General features: G+C 63.3%; 3 protein-coding genes across 8 annotated transcripts; 1 reads left to right on the plus strand and 2 right to left on the minus strand.

Annotated features, from left to right (window-relative positions):
* The first annotated feature begins 129 nt into the window (after positions 1 to 129).
* Positions 130 to 5,980, plus strand: ILF2 (interleukin enhancer binding factor 2). Of its 3 annotated transcripts, none has more exons than XM_062597826.1 (15): positions 130 to 223; positions 805 to 864; positions 1,312 to 1,354; positions 1,653 to 1,757; positions 2,123 to 2,200; positions 2,400 to 2,502; positions 2,581 to 2,646; positions 2,789 to 2,905; positions 3,102 to 3,180; positions 3,631 to 3,718; positions 3,985 to 4,046; positions 4,324 to 4,438; positions 4,892 to 4,982; positions 5,432 to 5,601; positions 5,835 to 5,980. In XM_062597826.1, exons 1-14 carry the CDS (start codon positions 219 to 221, stop codon positions 5,590 to 5,592), a joined length of 1,173 nt encoding a protein of 390 aa, XP_062453810.1. In that variant the 5' UTR covers positions 130 to 218; the 3' UTR covers positions 5,593 to 5,601; positions 5,835 to 5,980. The 3 variants fall into 3 exon arrangements, with proteins under 3 accessions (XP_062453810.1, XP_062453811.1, XP_062453812.1); XM_062597827.1 differs by having other exon boundaries at positions 805 to 844; positions 1,310 to 1,354; XM_062597828.1 differs by lacking the exon at positions 130 to 223 and having other exon boundaries at positions 831 to 846; positions 1,311 to 1,354.
* A 256-nt stretch (positions 5,981 to 6,236) lies between these two features.
* SNAPIN (SNAP associated protein) lies at positions 6,237 to 8,127 on the minus strand. 2 transcript variants are annotated; one of them, XM_062597829.1, is made up of 4 exons: positions 7,808 to 8,127; positions 7,180 to 7,226; positions 6,956 to 7,074; positions 6,237 to 6,717 (listed from the first exon to the last, which is right to left on the minus strand). In XM_062597829.1, the coding sequence occupies exons 1-4, from the start codon at positions 7,978 to 7,980 to the stop codon at positions 6,613 to 6,615; spliced, it is 444 nt and encodes a 147-aa protein (XP_062453813.1). In that variant the 5' UTR covers positions 7,981 to 8,127; the 3' UTR covers positions 6,237 to 6,612. The 2 variants fall into 2 exon arrangements, with proteins under 2 accessions (XP_062453813.1, XP_062453814.1); XM_062597830.1 differs by having other exon boundaries at positions 7,862 to 8,118.
* A 53-nt stretch (positions 8,128 to 8,180) lies between these two features.
* On the minus strand, positions 8,181 to 14,869 carry LOC134152450 (mothers against decapentaplegic homolog 4-like). Of its 3 annotated transcripts, XM_062597825.1 has the most exons (12): positions 14,761 to 14,869; positions 12,134 to 12,382; positions 11,201 to 11,375; positions 11,104 to 11,124; positions 10,778 to 10,981; positions 10,538 to 10,669; positions 10,327 to 10,443; positions 10,141 to 10,194; positions 9,869 to 10,052; positions 8,988 to 9,156; positions 8,771 to 8,909; positions 8,181 to 8,679 (listed from the first exon to the last, which is right to left on the minus strand). In XM_062597825.1, exons 2-12 carry the CDS (start codon positions 12,368 to 12,370, stop codon positions 8,468 to 8,470), a joined length of 1,644 nt encoding a protein of 547 aa, XP_062453809.1. In that variant the 5' UTR covers positions 12,371 to 12,382; positions 14,761 to 14,869; the 3' UTR covers positions 8,181 to 8,467. The 3 variants fall into 3 exon arrangements, with proteins under 3 accessions (XP_062453809.1, XP_062453807.1, XP_062453808.1); XM_062597823.1 differs by lacking the exon at positions 11,104 to 11,124 and having other exon boundaries at positions 14,761 to 14,842; XM_062597824.1 differs by lacking the exons at positions 10,141 to 10,194; positions 10,327 to 10,443 and having other exon boundaries at positions 14,761 to 14,842.
* Between the last annotated feature and the right edge of the window lie 1,817 nt (positions 14,870 to 16,686).

Below are 16,686 nucleotides of genomic sequence, written 5' to 3' on the forward strand. Positions count from 1 at the left end.
TCCCACCCCTGTCCGGAGCTGCATGTGATTGGCCACTCCCGCCCCCGGGCTTGGACTGATGGTTAGTCGAGCCAATGGCCTGAAGCAGAGCTCTCCCACGGACGGCCCCTGCGAACGGCGGGAGCCAGTTGGCGGCCAGGTTGTTGCGGGGTGCGGGAGCGTAGCCCGGCGGGTTCTCCTCGGCGGCGGCGGGGTTCATTGTTCGGTCCGGCGGAGCCATGAGGTGCGCGGGCGCCGAGCCGGGCCGGGGGGCGCTGTCCCGGGTGGGGGCGCCGGGCCGGGCCGGGGGGCGCTGTCCCGGGTGGGGGCGCCGGGCCGGGCCGGGGGGCGCTGTCCCAGGAGGGGGGGCCGGGCCGGGCCTGGGGGCGCTGTCCCAGGAGGGGGGGCCGGGCCGGGCCTGGGGGCGCTGTCCCGGGCCGGGCCGGGCCGGGCCGGGCCGGGGGCGCTGTCCCGGGTGGGGGCGCCGGGCCGGGCCGGGGGGCGCTGTCCCAGGAGGGGGGGCCGGGCCGGGCCTGGGGGCGCTGTCCCGGGCCGGGCCGGGCCGGGCCAGGCCTGGGGGCGCTGTCCCGGGCCGGGCCGGGCCGGGCCAGGCCTGGGGGCGCTGTCCCGGGCCGGGCCGGGCCGGGCCTGGGGGCGCTGTCCCGGGCCGGGGGGCGCCGGGCCGGGGGCGCTGTCCCAGGTGGGGACGAGGGCTGGCAGGGGGACCCAGCGCTGGTGGGCGGCCTGCGTGGATATGCCGCGGGACGAAGCGCACTTCAATGTCTTTCTCGCGCCCTAAAACGATCCTTCTCCTCTCTTGCGCAGGGGCGATCGAGGCAGAGGCCGTGGCGGACGCTTTGGTTCCAGGGGAGGCCCTGGCAGTGGGCGAGTCTGGCTTCTGCTTTAGCGAGGGTGGCTCTCTAGAGTTGCAGGCTTAGGGGGTGGGTTGCAGCTGCTCCTGGAGCAAGCTGTCGGGGCTTACAGAGGCCGGGGCTCTAGTTTGCAGTGTAGTATAGGATTACTGTGAGGAGTAGAGTGGGTTTGGGGGGGCACTGGCACCTCCAGGCCAGTTTCTTCACCGCTGCCGGTGCAGGGAAACCCTGGAGTGCAGCCACTGCCTGATCACTCCAGGGTGTTGGGGCACTAGGTATTGCTAGAGGGCTTATGAAGAAAGCTTTCCTATTTCTGTAGGGCCTTTCCTTCATTCTGGGGACAAATCTTAAAAGAACCGTGACTGAGGGGGGTAGCGGGAGGTGGTGATGACACAAACTACCACGAGCAGGTACACACTGCTACAGAGAATAAAGTTGTCTTTTTTTTTCCCCCCTTTAGGTTCCGGCCCTTTGTGCCGCACATCCCCTTTGATTTCTATGTCGTGAGTAATTGTATCCTACAGAGCTGTTTGCAGGCAACAGCTGTAGGACTTTTGTTTGTTTAAAGATGCTGTCTTAAAGTCTTGTTTGCTGATTTAATCTTAATTTAATGGTTTAACTGCTTTTAGCTTAGCTGGAGTAGAGAAGTTCACTGAAAGTGCAAACAGCTGCTGGTTCAGTAACTAACAAGCATCTGAGAATTACAAAATTGAAATGTTTTATCATCTTGCTGATGATTGGGTTGAACCAATGCCTGTTTTTCACTTGGGCGTTGCAGTCTGATATCTGATCCTGTTTCAGTGTGAAATGGCTTTCCCACGTGTAAAACCTGCCGCAGATGAGACTGCGTTCAGCGAAGCCTTGCTGAAGAGAAACCAGGACCTTGCTCCAACTGCTGCTGAACAGGTTAAGAGAACTGTATTGTTTTATGTTTAAAATTAAATACTCCTAGACAGATGTTAACTGCAGCATTAGAGAAACCATGCTGCATTCTCTTATCTATTCCTTAGATAAGAGAATATAGCTTATATAGTATTAGTAGTTACTAGTCTAAGAGCAGACATTTGCCCCCAAAAGAGGTACTGCAGTAGAAATATGGGTGGCATTTCTTGAACAATGGTTTCTAAACATGCTTATTTTTATCTGTTTAATAGTTATATTACATTGGGGCTGTCTGCATTATGCTGTGTGAGATTGGATTATCTTTATCTCAAGATCGTGGTTTTACTGAGCAATAGACTGGTACTACCACCCCTCTCATTCCTTTTCAGGCTTCTATTCTTTCTCTGGTAACTAAAATAAACAACGTGATTGATAATCTAATTGTAGCACCAGGAACTTTTGAAGTGGTAAGTTAAGCTTTTTTACTTGGAAAAAAAGCTACGTGGGGAGACATCTTAGCACATGGGGATACTGGTGTTCTAGCTACCAAACTCTGTGCTAAGTACAGTCACTGTGACTCTTTTTTGATTGCTTAGTTCATGCTTTCTTCCAGAGAAGTAGTATGTGCATCAGCTGCATTAATTCTTGCTTTGCTCTCTCAACCAGCAAATTGAGGAGGTTCGCCAGGTAGGCTCCTACAAGAAGGGCACCATGACAACCGGGCACAATGTGGCTGATCTGGTTGTGATTCTGAAGATCTTACCCACACGTGAGTATTATTTACTTTGGTGCTACTGACTGAGCATAAGTCAATTCTGCTCTAACCACCTCTTTTGCTTCTCCCTAGTGGAAGCTGTGGCAGCCTTGGGAAACAAAGTAGTGGAAAGCCTGAGAGCACAGGATCCCAGTGAAGGTGGGACACTCTTCTGTATAATATGAGGTAGAGGGGGCAGAGTTGAGGAAGACAGATACTGACATGATTATTGCTGTTCCCAATCAGCGTGGGGACTGTATTCCTGCCCCTTTATGAGAAATTCTTGCCTTTTTTCCCCTAGTCCTGACCATGTTGACCAATGAGACTGGCTTTGAGATCAGCTCGGCTGATGCAACAGTGAAGATCCTTATCACCACAGTGCCTCCCAATCTCCGCAAACTGGATCCAGAACTGCACTGTAAGAGCTTAGCTTGCTCTGTGCTCTATGTGGGGGTGGAGGGGCTTTTGCAGATCCATTTTGGAGTGGGGACAATCACTGAGTCACCCTAGACATTGAATGTGAACCTTTAGCAGGAGAGGGGAGCCAGCTGGCCTCCCTGGCTTGCAGCTAATCACTTTCTGGTTGGAATGAATGTTTCTGCTGCTTCTTTCAGTGGATATCAAAGTGCTGCAAAGTGCTCTGGCTGCCATCAGACATGCTCGCTGGTTTGAAGAGAATGCTTCTCAGTCCACGTGAGTTAGAGCTTAAACAGGAACTGTAGCTCTAAAGCCTGGTGAAAATAATCTTTACAAAGAATAAAAAAATCTTATACCTCTCCCCACCATCAATGCCTCAGTATCTGAGCTAACATTACCAATAATTCATCCTACATTAGTGATACTGAAGGCTCCTTTTAAACTGGATGGTGACTGAACAAGCGCAGTCTTAAATCCAGTGATAAAGCTGTGCCACGCGGTGATGCTGATAGACTCAGATGTCCCAAATCAGTCCCCTCCCACACTTACTGCACATGGTAGCCGTTCTGCCGGGGTCTTGCTGAACTGCACTGTTGGGTACCTGCTGCGTAGTGCAGTAACTGCCAGGGAAAGGGCAGTGCTTTCGCTGCACTGCAAGGAGAGCTCCTGTTCCTGCAGCAGGACTCTGGGTGACACATTATAAACACTTGTTGCAATCTTCTCCAGAGTGAAGGTCTTAATCCGGCTGCTGAAAGACTTGAGAATTCGATTCCCTGGTTTCGAGCCCCTCACTCCATGGATTCTCGACTTGCTGGTGAGTGCACGAAAGGGACACCGATGTTCTTTCTGCCAAATGCATTGTACTTCTGACCTGCAGATTCCCCCTCTTGGGTACCTGCAAGTTGCTTGCGTGGCCTCTCCTTCCTCTGCTGTTTTGTAACTGCCTTGACATCCCTGGGCTCCAGCATGAAGCAGTTTCTTGTAGCTCCAGCAGCAGAAGGATTTGGGATGCTTACGCTTCCATTTTATAAAGCCATTCTTGCCCTCACACCCTCTTTCTCTTTTTCCCTCCTCTTTCAGGGGCACTATGCTGTGATGAACAATCCCACCAGGCAGCCCCTGGCTCTGAACATCGCTTACAGGTTTGTTACCCTCTTTGCTTCACCTTTATGAACTCCTGTTGTCATCTTAAATTACCAAATATAAAGCATCATCATCTCAGGACTTTACAGTTTGAGGAGACCTGAACTGGAGACAAAGCAAACTTGGTACCATTGCTTGTGAAGTCTGTCTGTGATCTACTCCCTTCACCAGCAGCAGGAGCCAGATTCCTGTCTCACAGCCCGTTTTGCAGATCTTCAGGCTGTGTTACTGCACTAGCTATGGGCTAGTTCCTAACATGCAGTGTCTTGTCCACAGGCGCTGCCTTCAGATCCTAGCTGCGGGGCTCTTCCTCCCTGGGTCTGTTGGTATCACTGATCCCTGTGAGAGTGGGAACTTCAGAGTCCACACGGTTATGACCCTTGAACAGCAGGTGAGCTACCTTGTTTGCTGTGGGAGGTGGGACTCCCTGCTAGATAACTGTATCTAGGAATATCTTGCATCCTTATTATGTACAAAACAAATTTCCAGAGAAACTGTAGGTTTAATTTGTTGAAAGCTTGTTGTTTCTGTGGGTATGGGGAAAAGCATTGGGAGAATCACTGGAGAGACTAGCAGCAGTTTTCATAAGCTGATATTCCAAAGCCCTGCAGCGCAGATTTCTTACCTGAAGTAGAGCTCTGCTGCTGAAGGACTCAGACCTGGCTAGGTCTTTCAGAGTATGAGTACAGAATACCAGCTTCTCTGACCTTGTGTCATGGAGAGAAGGAAAAATGAAGAGGGGGAGTCCAGTGCTGCTCAGAGCTCTTGCAGCAGCAGGCCTCCCAAGTTGCGAGCTGGGAAGGGATGCTGCCTGTCCTCTGACTCTGCCATCCCCATACCATAGGACATGGTGTGCTACACAGCGCAGACACTCGTCCGGATCCTCTCTCACGGAGGTTACAGGAAAATCCTCGGCCAAGAGGGTGACGCCAGCTGTAAGTGCTGTCTGGGTAATGCGTGGCTCTTCCTCCGTGCAGACTTACCGACACTTCTGCCTGGGAGCGCTCCAGGAAGGAGAATGGGACTGGTTTCCTGTGTTGCTCACTGAAGCGCAGATACAGAGTGGAGGGGCCGTTTCTGCCGCAAGCAGCTGTGCAACCCCAAAGGGAAGGCTGCTGCCCCGAAAGGAGAGCTAGTGCTGCTGGGAAGCAGATGATTCCTTGCCCTGAAGGGCCATAATGGCTGTTTGCAGCAAGCAGCAGTTGTAGGAGCAGCTGCTTAGCTTCAGGGTAGCTTCTAGCTGTTGATGCAGGGTGTTGTGCTTCCCCCTGCTAGCAGCTACCACAGCTGCACACCCTGGGAACGGCGCTTGCCTGTACTGCCCAGCCTTACCTCGATAGTGCCTGGGGGCTGTGAGCTGCCTGCTAACTACCACTGTCTGCAGATCTGGCTTCTGAAATGTCCACGTGGGACGGAGTGATAGTGACGCCTTCCGAGAAGGCTTATGAAAAGCCCCCAGAGAAGAAAGAAGGAGAAGAGGAGGAAGAGAATCAAGAAGAAACTGCTACAGGCGAGGAGGAGGAAAGTATGGAGACTCAAGAGTGACTTGCCCAGGTAAAGCCTGCTGGGCAGTTGTCTGTCTGCTGCTGCTTGGGGGCATCTTAACAGCACCCATGGGTGAAGGGAGCCCCAGGAATATGCCTTTCCCCCATGCTGGGCATGTGCCAGGGCAGTGGCTGCTAAAGTAGCTCTGCTGCAGTGTTGGCCTGACAGGGGATGGAAGTGTGTGGGCTGTCCTTGCCCTGGGGCAGTGCTCCCACCATAGCACCCTGTTCTCTCCCCTGTAGTTTGACTCCCTACCTCTGAACATTGCTGGCTGAGGCAAGTGAAGAACCACACCAAGAACTTAGTGAACATGATGAGCTGATGTGATCCATTCCTTGTATTTGTCTTGTTTTTTATAGGTTGATATTAAACTGCTCCCTGTTTTGAATGTGTTCTATTTCTTCAGGTGGAAGAACCTCCATTATAAAAAAGGGTTGGAAAAGAATCAGACAGTTGGGGCTTGATGGTGGGGGTGGAGATCTGGACTTCAGAACACCCCCTGTTCTGGGGCTGCTCAGCCCTGGCTGCTGTTCTGTCAGCAGCAACTGCCTGGCTGCACTTTCACCACGGCTTGTAGGGCTGAGCCAGACAAGAACTGTGTCTGCAGCTCAGCAATGGTGTTACAGTCACGGTACCTCACTCAGTTTGTAAGCAATATGCAGTCACTTTTATTACAGTGCCCACAAGCCTCAAAATACAATACAGGAAGTTGCCTCCAGTTTGTTATACTGTAGTCGAAAAGCTGCAGCTTTCGCTTTATAGGACTTCCCCCCTGCTGCAGTGCTGCGGACGCTAAGAAAAGCATTGCTACGAACAGGAATCTGCTCTGCTCAGTGGTGGCTCAGTCTGTTCACTGTCCTAAAGCAGGTGCTGGGTTGTGCCTGCCACCGGCCAGGGCAGCTCCTGCTCCGACCCAGCTCCCAGCCAACCTGGGGAGGGCGTAACTCTCAGGACCGTTGGCACAGCCGTGTCCCGAGGAGGTCGTGCAGGCAGAACCAGCCTGGCGCTGCTGCAGGGGCCTCACTTGCCAGGCAGGCCCTGGGGGTAGCCGCCCGCCGCCTCCAACAGCGCCCTTCTCCGCATGGTCTCCTTGGCCACGCTGTGGTTGAGTCTCCGCAGCCGTTCCTGCGCGGGGGAGCGGTGGCCGTCAGGACACAGGGCGCAACTCGCCTTCCGCGTGCCCCGGGGCTGCGATCCCTCCACGCGCCCCAGCCCTTCCGCCCCCCTTGCCCGCGCCGAGTGCCTCAAAGGGACCAGTCTGCTGCTGTGTGGCACCGGCAGGCTCTGGACATGCGCTGGGAAGCCGTTGATGCTTCCCAGGACCCAGCTGCAGACCCCGTGGTGCGGCACGCCCCGCGCTCACCTGGGCGTTCTGCAGGATGTTGTTGACCAGCACCACCCTGCGCCGGGCGTTCAGCAGCTTCTTCACGTAGGGGTCGAGGTCAAGGGCGACCTTCTGGTCCTCGTTGATGCGGCACAGCTCTAGGGAGAGGGTGATGGGTGAGAGCAGGATCGACAGCCCAGACCCCTGGCCTCTTGCCCAGCCCGTCGTGCTGTGCCCCGGCTTCCCCCGAGTCCCGGGCTCACCTATGGCCAGGCTGTCGATGTGCTCCCGCAGCTCCACCTGGCTCTCCCTGCGGAGGAGACAGGCTCGGTGGCACGTGGCCATAGCTCGCCCCTGGCCCCACGCCCCCTCCCAGGCACCCCTGCCCCTGTGCTGCCCCACAGCCACCCCTAGTCCCTCTCCAACACAGGTACTTGCCCCTCTGCTGCCCCAGTTGCCCTCCAGCCCAACAGTTTGCTTGCTCTGCTACCAATTTAGTTACCTGCTCCTCTGCACCCTGCCTCTGTAATTCCCCCCAGTGCACCTAATTGCTCCTCTACCTCTTAGCCTCACCCTGCAGCACAGGTACCCACCTCCTGCCCCTAATGCCCCCCCAGTCTAGCTACCTGCTCCCCTACTTATTGCTTATTCATCAGCCCCTCTGACCCCCCCATCCCCTTATCACTTTGCTGCTCTCCCACCCCAGGTGCCCCTAATGCTCCCTAATCCAAGAACTTCTCCATCTCTGCCAGACAGAAATCCTCTCTGCCCCCCAAACCAACTACCTCTTTCTCTACCCCCCAGCCACTCCTAACCCCCCCAAGTACCTGCCCCATAGCCCCTCTCAGGCCCTAATGCCTCCCCCCAAGGTACCCGCCCCCTCCGGCCCACCTCAGGCTCCCACCGGGCCCCCTGCCCGTCCCCGAGGCCGCTCGGCGCCCGGACCTGACGGCGTGGACGTGCCCGTCGAGCTGCCGCACCGCGGGCCGCAGGAACTGCAGCAGCCCCTCGGCGAAGAGCTCCCGCGCCGTCGCCGGCCCCGCGCCCCCCGCTGCCGCCGCCATCTTGGCGCCACCGCGCGGCGCGTCGGGAAATGGCACCGCTTCCGCCCGCCGCCGCGCGGGCTGCCGGGAAAGGGAGTCCGCCCAACGCTGCCGCGAGGGCCGCCGGGAAACTGGGGCCGCCGCGGGGGCTGCCGGGAAAGGGAGTCCGCCCGCCGCCCGCGCAGCGCCGAGCACCCGGGCGCAAGGAGCAGACACAGACAGGCAGCAAAAAACCCAACTCTGTTCATTAAATAACGGTTAAAAAGAAGAAAAAAAAAAAAAAAAAAAAAAGGAGAAGAGGAGCTACACCGTCTTGGCCCTGCGCCCCCAACCCCTGGTTTTTGGTAGTTACACTTTTTTTTGGCTTTTTCGTACAAAATTAAATTAAAAAAAGAAAAAGGCCTCCAAGGGGAGGAGGGTGGGGCCGGGGCCCAGGGCCTCTCCCCCGCGGCCGGGGGCCGCCGCCCTCGCCGGCCGGCAGCGCCCGGGGGGGTGCCGGGGGCCCCGGCTAGTTGAGGGGCGCGGGGTCGGCCATGGGCATGGTGTGCAGCACCTCGTCGAGCAGCTGCAGGGCCCGGTGCAGGTGCACCTCGATCCAGCACGGCGTGTGCTTGATGCTCTGCCGCGGGTAGTCGGGCCCCCAGCCCTTGACGAAGCTCAGCCGCAGGATGCAGAGGCGCCGCAGGTCGTCCACGCCGATCCCCGCCGCCGCCGACAGCCCTGCCGCAGGCACACGGCCGTGGGCAGGGGACCCAGGCGTCCTGCCCCCCGCCCCCCCAAGGCCCGACGCCCCCCGCTCCGTGCTGCTCACCGACAGCCGGTGCGATGCCGCCCACGGAGCCAGGTCCCGGGATGCTCCCGGCCACGGCGGCGGCCTGAGCCGCGGCGGCCGCCTGGGCCGTGGCCGCTTGCTGCTGCATCTGGCGGTGGCACTGGCGCAGGTCGAACACCTGGGGACGAAGCGGGGGCAGCCTGAGCCGGGCGGCGGGCGGGCAGGCGGGGCGGGGTGGGGTGGAGGATGCCCTCACCTTGATGTAGGCGCCGGGGTAGATCTTGTGCACGGCGTCCCCGGGCGCCCGCCCGGCCTCCCGGTCCAGGTAGTAGCTCTGCACGAAGACGGCGTGGTCGCTCAGGCAGCGCATCCACACGTCGCCCTCGCCGCGGCACTCCAGCTGCACCCCCTTCCCGATGTGCAGCCTGTGGGGTGGGGGGAGAGGGGTCAGGACGTCACCCCGGCGCTGCCCCGCCTGCCCCCCTGCAACCCCAATCTGCCCCGCGCATCACCCCCGCATCGCCGCTTCCCTGAGCATCTCCCATCCGGCCCCTGCATTTGCCCTGTGTACCCCCATCTGCCCTTTCCTTGCTCTATTTGCCCCAAGCATCTCCCATCTGCCCCACTCCTGCCCCCTTGCAACCCCATCTGCCCCCTGAAACCCCTATCTGCCCTGTGCGTCACCCCTGCAGCCCCTATTTGCCCGAAGCATCCCCCATCCACCTCATTTTTGCCCCCCTGCAACCCCATCTGCTCCCCTGCAACCCAATTCTGCCCCACGCATCGCCTCTGCATCCGCATTTTCCCTGGCATCTCCCATCCACCCTCCTGCATCAGCCCCATGCACCCCAATCTGCCCTGTTCTTGCTCCATTTGCCCCCCTGCAGCTCTTATTTGCCCCAAGCATCCCCAATCTGCCCCATTTTTGCCTCCATCTGCCCCCTGTAACCCCCATCTACCCCGTGTATCAACCCTGCAGCTCCCACTTGCCCCAAGCATCCCCCACCCATCCTACTTTTGCCCCAAGCACCCCCCCCACACTCCCGCTTTTTCTCCCTGCAGCGCCATCAATCCGGCATTGCCCCCGCATCCCGCTCCACCCGCCGTGTGCCCCGGCATCCCCGCCGGCTGCCCCACCGGGCCCGCTCGCTGGCGTCGGTGCGGTGCACGTTGGAGAGCTGGCCCAGGCAGAAGCGGTCGCCCCCCGAGGGGTCCACGTAGCCGTCCACGGTGACCACGGGGCAGCTGGACGGCACCTTGAAGATCTCACCCACCTGCACGTCCATCTCGAAGTAGGCAATGGAGCACCAAAACTCCGGCCCTGGGGGGGGACGGAGGAGGGTCAGCGTACCCGTGGCTGCAGGAGTGGGTGGTTGCTGGGGGGTGATAGCTGGGTTGGGGGCACTTACCAGGGTGGGTGGACACTGGCTGTGGGTAGGGCCCGGAGCTATGGTGGGGGGGCCCTGGGGATGGAGCAGAGCGGGCTCAGCGCCGCAGTGGGCCGGGGCGGGAGGGGGGGGCCAGGACCTGCGGCGGCCACGTGGGGCCGGTCCTGGTACCCCCATCCCCTTCCCCGCTCTCCCCCCCAGACCTACAGTAGTGGTTGGGGTGGTGCAGCGGGGGCTGCGGGTGGCTCCGGGGGCCAGGCGGCGGCAGTGGGCCCCCCAGGCCGGGCACGTAGACGGTGCCGCCGGTCCAGCTTGCCGGCGAACCTGGGTGGGGGGCAGAGAGGGCGGTGGGGGGTGTCCCAGTGCGGGGTCCCTGGGCAGCGGCGGGAGGACATGGCACAGCAGCGCCAGTACTCACTGCGGTAGGGCGGCTTGGGGTAGCCGTTGTGCGGGGGGGGTTGTGCCGGGGCGGCCGGGGGCGGCGTGGGGCAGGCGAGCTGCAGCAGCCCCTCACCGGGGGGCAGCGAAAGCAGGGAACCGCCGGGGGCCACTGCGGGGGGGGCAGAGACAGGGTGGGTTGGGGGGTAGTGGCTCAGCCCGGCCCCCTGCCCCACGGCAGGGGACAGACACGGATGGACGGCCGCGCAGTGGGGCTCACCTGGGGGTGACATGGGCAGCGTGGGGTAGAGGCTGGCGGGGGCACGGGGGGACGCGGGCAGCCGCAGGGGGGGCAGCGGCTGCCGATAGGGCTCGGCGGGGGGCAGCCGCGGCGCCCGCTTGGCCCCCTGCTCCCGGCCGGGCGGCAGCTCCATCTGCACACAGTCATGGACAAACTCCTCCTTCACCAGGCGCGGGGGGGGCACTGGGGGGGGGCACAGCGCAGAGCATGGGGGGCGCGGGGAGCCGCTGGGGGCCGGGCTGGCGGCTCCGCGGGGGCCCCGTGCCGGCCCCCCGCCCCCTTCCCCCCCCCAGCCCGGCTCTCACCTGTGCTCTGGATGCTGAGACCTGCCGGGGGGGAGAGACGGGGGTGAGGGGCCGCCGCGGGGGACCGGGCGCCCGGGGTGCCGCGGCGGGGGCTCACCGATGCCCGGGGACACCACGCGCTCGTAGTGGTAGGGGTTGACGCAGACGCTGTCGTACTTGAGGTCGAAGGCGAACTGGCAGAACTTGACGTGCTTCAGCTCGTTCTTGTGCAGGTCGGGCCAGCGCCAGAGCCGGGCGTAGATGACGTGCGGGAAGCCCTTGCGGCCGGCCACCTGCAAGGCGAACAGGGGGGTTCGGACCCGGGTCCTGCGGCGGCCGGGGGGGGGTGTTGGAGCCGGTTCCTGCACTGGGGGTTCAGACCCAGTTTCCGCGTGGGGGAGGGGGGGCTCCGACCCGGCTTCTCCCGCAGGAGCGGCGGGAGGGAGGGGGTTTGGACCTGGTTCCCCATGCGGGGTGGTTCGGACCCAGCTCCCCCACAGGGGGGTTTGGACCTGGTTCCCCACGCGGTGGGGAGGGGGGGGTTCGGACCCAGGTTCCCGCGTGGGGGGTTCGGACCTTGTTTCCCACGCACGGGGGTTTGGACCCACCTTCCCACGTTGGGGGGGGGGTCAGACCCGGTTCCTGCGCTTCCTGGTTCCCGCAGTGCCTGCACCCCCCCGCCCCCACCCAGGGGTCTGGCGCCGGGCCGGGATCCTGGCGCGGCCGGGGGGCTCCTGCCGCGCTTCCCGAGGAGCCGCGCCGGCTGCAGACATAACAACCCCCCGGCCCGGCGGCTGCCAGACGGTGACTCACGCCGGCGAGGGGGGCCGCGCCGCGGGGGCCGGCGGGGCGCAGCCGCCCGGGGCGCCCGAGGGGGGCTCGCGCTTGCCGGGCCGCCGCGAGCCCAGACGCTGAAGTCAGCGTGGCCGCGGGCCCGGAGCCGCAGGCTCCCCCGGGGCGCCCGGCGGCCCCCTCCCCTTCCAGCCCCGGATGCCTGGGCCCTTGCCGGCGCCGGGCCAGGGGGGGGAGGGTCCCGGCGCAGCGTGGGTACCTGGAGCCGCCCGTCCAAGGTGCGCTGGATGGTCACACACTTGCTGGGGTGGGCGCCGTTGGTGGTGATGGCAGCGATGAGCGAGTCCAGCTCGTCCTTCTTCTCCTTGAGCTTCTTGACGAGGCTCTCGATGGCCCGCTTGGCGAAGGTCTCGTTCTCCCCGCCCTGCCGGTGGCACATCAGGCTGTGCACGATGCTCAGGCAGGCGTCGCTGCTGGTGGGCGCGCCGAGGGACATGGCGCTGCTGCCCTGCAAGGCACGGCACGGCACGGCCCTGCCCGTCACCTGCGGCGGGGGGCCGCCGTCCCCCTGGCCTCGCCTGCACGGCCGCCGTGGCCGGGGGGCCACCGAACGGGGATTAGCCGCGTTGCGGCACGGTTGGGCCCACAGCGGGCTGACACTGGCAGGAGGCGACGCAGCCCTGCATCTGTGTTCCCACTCCCTGGCCGGGACAGCAGCAGACAGCGGGGGTCACAGCGATGTCCGGGACACCTGGGGTGTCCCAAGGGCTCCCCATGCCCTGCAGCGTGTCCCCAGTCGTCTGCCGGCCCTTGGCTCCGAAGGCAGCAGCATCTGGCCTGAAGCCGGGAGCTTGCAGGGATGACGGTCAAAGGCATGCACGCACCAGCTACGTTACCAGTTGTGCGTGTGCGCAGTGTGCAATGGTGCTCACATGCCAGCTGTGTGACATCGAGCATGCCTACGTGCACACAGTGTGCAAGGGTGCATGCACACCAGCTGTGCAAAGGGAGCGTGCCTGCATGTGCACAGCGTGCAATGGTGTATGCACATCAACTGCGCAAAGGGAGCGTGCCTGCGTGTGTGCACTGTGCAATGGTGCATGCACACCGGCCATGCAAAGGGAGCGTGCCTGTGTGTGCACAGCATGCAATGGTGCGTGCACATCAGCTGTGCGAAGTGAGCGTGCCTGCGTGTGTGCAGCGTGCAACAGCACATGCACATGTGTGTTTGCTCTAGGCACAGGCCTGGTGCGACAGCCACACGCTCTGCGCTGCCGGCCCTGGCTCCCTGCAGCCTGCATGGGGGGGCCCAGACTAAACAGAGCCGCAAGCTGCTGGCGCCGCTCCTTAACCCCTCGCTGCCTCGGCCGCTCCGGGATGTCTCCCCTTCCTGCCTCCCCGGGCGCGTGCCAAGGGCAGGGGCTCAGGCGCGTGCCGGGGCCCCGCGAGCCTCCTGCCCCCCGGGCCGGTGGGACACGCGGCTCCCTCCACGCCTGGCTCTGGGGCCATTTCCCTGCGGTGGCAGCTGGCCCCGGCTCTGAGTCACAGGCGGACGCAGTGCTCAGGGCCTGGGAAAATCCTTGGGCCGGTGGCAGACACAACAAACTGTTAACCCTTGCTCAGCCCGGCTTATCCACGCGGCGGGAGCTGGGCCGGCCTGCCAATGCTGCTGGTTCGTCCCCGCCGAGTGGGCGCGGAGCCACGGGCCCCGTGTCCCGGGGCGGCGGGCGCTTGGCTGGGCTCCCCGCCCACTGGCGACGCAGCAGAGCCGGAGGCTGCTAGGGTGTTCGTGCCTGCAGCCCCGTGGTGGGGCCGGGGGAGGCCAGGTTGACCCCAGCCCAGGCAGGGGCCCGGGGCAGTGATGGGGTGGGAAATGCAAAGCCCCGAGGGCTCGTTCGACCTGGCAGAGCCCCCGGCGCGGGAGCCCTAGGGCTGCGGTGGCCTCACCTCCTTGCCGGCCCCTGAAGAGCTGAGAGTGGGGATTGTGGCGGGAGGGAGGGAGGGAAACTGAGGCAGGGCGCAGTCAAGGACGAGGCCTTGGGACCCCCGGGCGAGCCGCTGCCTGGGCTCCGCCGGGCAGGGCGGCCCAGTCCGACGGCGGCCACGTCCCTGCCCGCAGCCTCCCCGGGCGCGCTCGCGAACCGCGCTTGTTCCTGAGGCCAAAGCAGGGCCCAGCCGGCGGCTGGGACTCCCCGGGGCTGGGGCGAGCCATGGGGCTCCAGCCCCGGCGGGGCGGACTGCCAACCCCGGCGGGGGCGATGCCCGGGGCGGCCCTGCAGCCCCCCGGGGTGGAGGGGGCGGACAGCTCGGGGCAGAGACGATTCCCCGCGCCGCCTTCCAGCGACCGTCCCCGCCACACCGCCCCTCCAGCCCCCGGGGAAACTCAGGGCAGGCCAGTTTGGGAGAAACCGGACGGGGGCCGCAGACGGCTCCAGCTGCCCCCAGCCGTCGGGGGCCCTGGGGCACCCTCGGGGCTCCCGGGGAAGGCGTCGGTCCCCCCGCAGCCTCTGCCGGGCCGCGGGCAGGGCGAAGCCCCCGCGCCAGCGACCCGAGGGCCCGTCGGCCTCCGCCGCGCGGGGACGGGCCGCAGCCGGAGGAAGGACCGGGCGCCTCGTCCGCCCGCTCCGGGGGGGAAGCGGCATTTCCGCGCTAGGGGCTTTTGTCCCCGCCGGCCGGGGCCGCCCCGGCGGCTCGAGGGCTCCCTCCTCGCCTGCCCCACCTCGGGGCTAGCCCCGGGGCCGCCGAGGCGCCTCCTCCCCGCGCCGGGCCGGGCCGGGCTCGGCCGGGGCCGGGGCCGGGCTGCAAGCGGCGGCGAGGAGCTACCCGCCTCCCTCCGGCGCCGCGGCCGGGGGAGCCCATCGCGCCCGGGCCGCGCCGCCTACTCACCTCCGCCGCCCGTCTCTCCTCACTCCGGGCCCGGCTCCCGGCGCATCTCCTCCGGCTGCCGCGGCCCGCCGCCCGCGGCCCCGCTCCTGCCCGGCCCTGCCCGCGCCCCCGGCCCCGGCCCCGGCCCCGGCCCGGCGCGGCCCTGCCCGCGCCCCCGATCCTGCCCGCGCCCCCGGCGCCCGCCGGCCCGGCCCCGTCCTGCCCTGCCCGCGCCGCGGCGGTGCCCGGGCCGCGCCGGGCCGAGCCGAGCCGAGCCGAGCCGAGCCGGGCCGGGCCCGCCGCCGCCGCTCCCGCACCCCCCGCTCCGGCCGCCGCCGCTCCGCAACTTGTTCGCTACAATAACAAAAGGCGAAGCCGGAGCGCGTGAGGCGCTGGCGCGCCGCAGCCAATGGGAGGCGCCGTGACAGGCGGCGGCCTCGCCGCCGGCCAATGGCGGCCGCGCTCGCAGGGCGGGGGCCGCTCCCCGCGCGGAGCCGTTTCCCGCCCCCCCTGACGGGCGCCGCCGCCGCCCCGCCGGCTCCGCGGCCCAGCGCGGCCGGCTCCGCCGCGGCGCCGCCCGGCGGGACCCGCTCCCGGCCCGGCACCCCCCTTCCCGCCGCCCGCTGCCAGCAGGCGAAGCCGGGGCACGGCCCCGCACAGCGCACCCCCTCCCGGCGCGGACTGCTCCGCTGAAACCTGCCCTGCTGCCTCGGCTGAAGGTCTCCGAGGAGGACCCGAGGCTCCCCGGGCTCGGGGGCTCTCGCGGCAGCCAGCACGCAGGAGAGTAACATGACACAGGCGCTTGCAAGAGCCAGGAAGATGCCTTCATCCGCAGCGCCTAATGAAATAAACACAGCAAGCAGCCAAGAGCCCTGGGAGATGCTCGGCTGCGGGGCTCCGAGGCATCAAGCACCATCCAGCGGCCAACGTCAGATTCACAGAGCACCGCGAGCGTTCTGCGTAAGCTTTTGAGCTCTGCCTTTGCCCCAAGTACTTTCCCCACCTCTCATTTCCCGTCATTTTTAACTACCCAGTTTCTTCGGAGCACTCACATCTACAAACATTAAGACTTGGCTGAGGAAGTGTAATTCAGGAAAGAGACCAAAACATGGTGTTTTGGTGAAAGTGTTAACAGGTATTTCAGGAAAATGCAGGGAAGTATCAGCAGCTCAGGGTCCTCCTTAGAGTAGGGAACAGTGTAACCATAAAGGTGGACACACCAGCACACCTGGCAAATAGACTCCCTGGAGCTACTCTTATCCCTTGAAAGTGTCCTGATAATTTTGGAAGGTTCCACACCTCAGCTCCAGCAGCAGATGCTAAAAGCTCCTCTCCTAAGCAGGCAACATTAAAAGTATCTCGTGAAGCTTTTCATCTTTGTAAGCAAAAAATTTGAGACGACCACAGAGGCTCTCCCTGCCTTTTCAGATAGGGCCATTTAGCAGAACAGCCCTCTGAGAGCACAGCTGATTGGAAGGCGACCTGCACTTCCACCCAGGGAGCTGCATCAGCGTGCACGAGAGGGTAAGGAAACAAGCAGGTCTGCAGCACCAACAGCACCGCCAGCTAGAGCGGTTACAACACCCAGACGCAAGGGGTTGTCGAGGAGGAGCGAGCAGCTATTCACCAGCCCTTTGTACTGTATTCCCTGTGCCAGGAGCAGCAGATGAGCAATATCCTGCATGCGGACGCTGTGAAGCAGCAAGGGCTGACCACTCCCACCCCAGGAGAACCGAGGTTTCGTGTTGCAGCCAGGCTCTGCCACCTCCCAGCCAGCGCAGATGAAGGCACAGATTAGGGACTGCTCTGTTCCGGAGCACATTCCAAAGAGTGGTTGTGATGTCTCGTCTTGCAGTGGAGGACATAAACTCACTGGCTTCCTTTTGCTCCCTGTAAAGCAGATTCATCCCAGGGTACCGGATCAGAGACCAGCAGCAAAAGGCACTA

Source organism: Rhea pennata, chromosome 31 (genome assembly GCF_028389875.1).
Source record: "Rhea pennata isolate bPtePen1 chromosome 31, bPtePen1.pri, whole genome shotgun sequence".
In the NCBI taxonomy this organism is placed as follows: Eukaryota; Metazoa; Chordata; class Aves; order Rheiformes; family Rheidae; genus Rhea; species Rhea pennata.

What these genes read in the sequence shown, in the direction of transcription:
- ILF2 (XM_062597826.1), top strand. An exon ending in TCCCCTTTGATTTCTATGTC is followed by an intron (nt 1,355 to 1,652) that starts GTGAGTAATTGT and finishes ATCCTGTTTCAG; the next exon opens with TGTGAAATGGCTTTCCCACG. An exon ending in AGCACAGGATCCCAGTGAAG is followed by an intron (nt 2,647 to 2,788) that starts GTGGGACACTCT and finishes TTTTTCCCCTAG; the next exon opens with TCCTGACCATGTTGACCAAT.
- LOC134152450 (XM_062597825.1), bottom strand. Translation starts at nt 12,370, where the DNA reads ATGTCCCTCGGCGCGCCCACCAGCAGCGACGCCTGCCTGAGCATCGTG. An exon ending in CCCCAAGCCGCCCTACCGCA is followed by an intron (nt 10,444 to 10,537) that starts GTGAGTACTGGC and finishes CCCCCCACCCAG; the next exon opens with GTTCGCCGGCAAGCTGGACC. An exon ending in GACGCCAGCGAGCGGGCCCG is followed by an intron (nt 9,157 to 9,868) that starts GTGGGGCAGCCG and finishes CCCACCCCACAG; the next exon opens with GCTGCACATCGGGAAGGGGG.
- SNAPIN (XM_062597829.1), bottom strand. Translation starts at nt 7,980, where the DNA reads ATGGCGGCGGCAGCGGGGGGCGCGGGGCCGGCGACGGCGCGGGAGCTC. An exon ending in GGGCCCGGTGGGAGCCTGAG is followed by an intron (nt 7,227 to 7,807) that starts GTGGGCCGGAGG and finishes TCTCCTCCGCAG; the next exon opens with GGAGAGCCAGGTGGAGCTGC. An exon ending in CATCGACAGCCTGGCCATAG is followed by an intron (nt 7,075 to 7,179) that starts GTGAGCCCGGGA and finishes CCCTCTCCCTAG; the next exon opens with AGCTGTGCCGCATCAACGAG.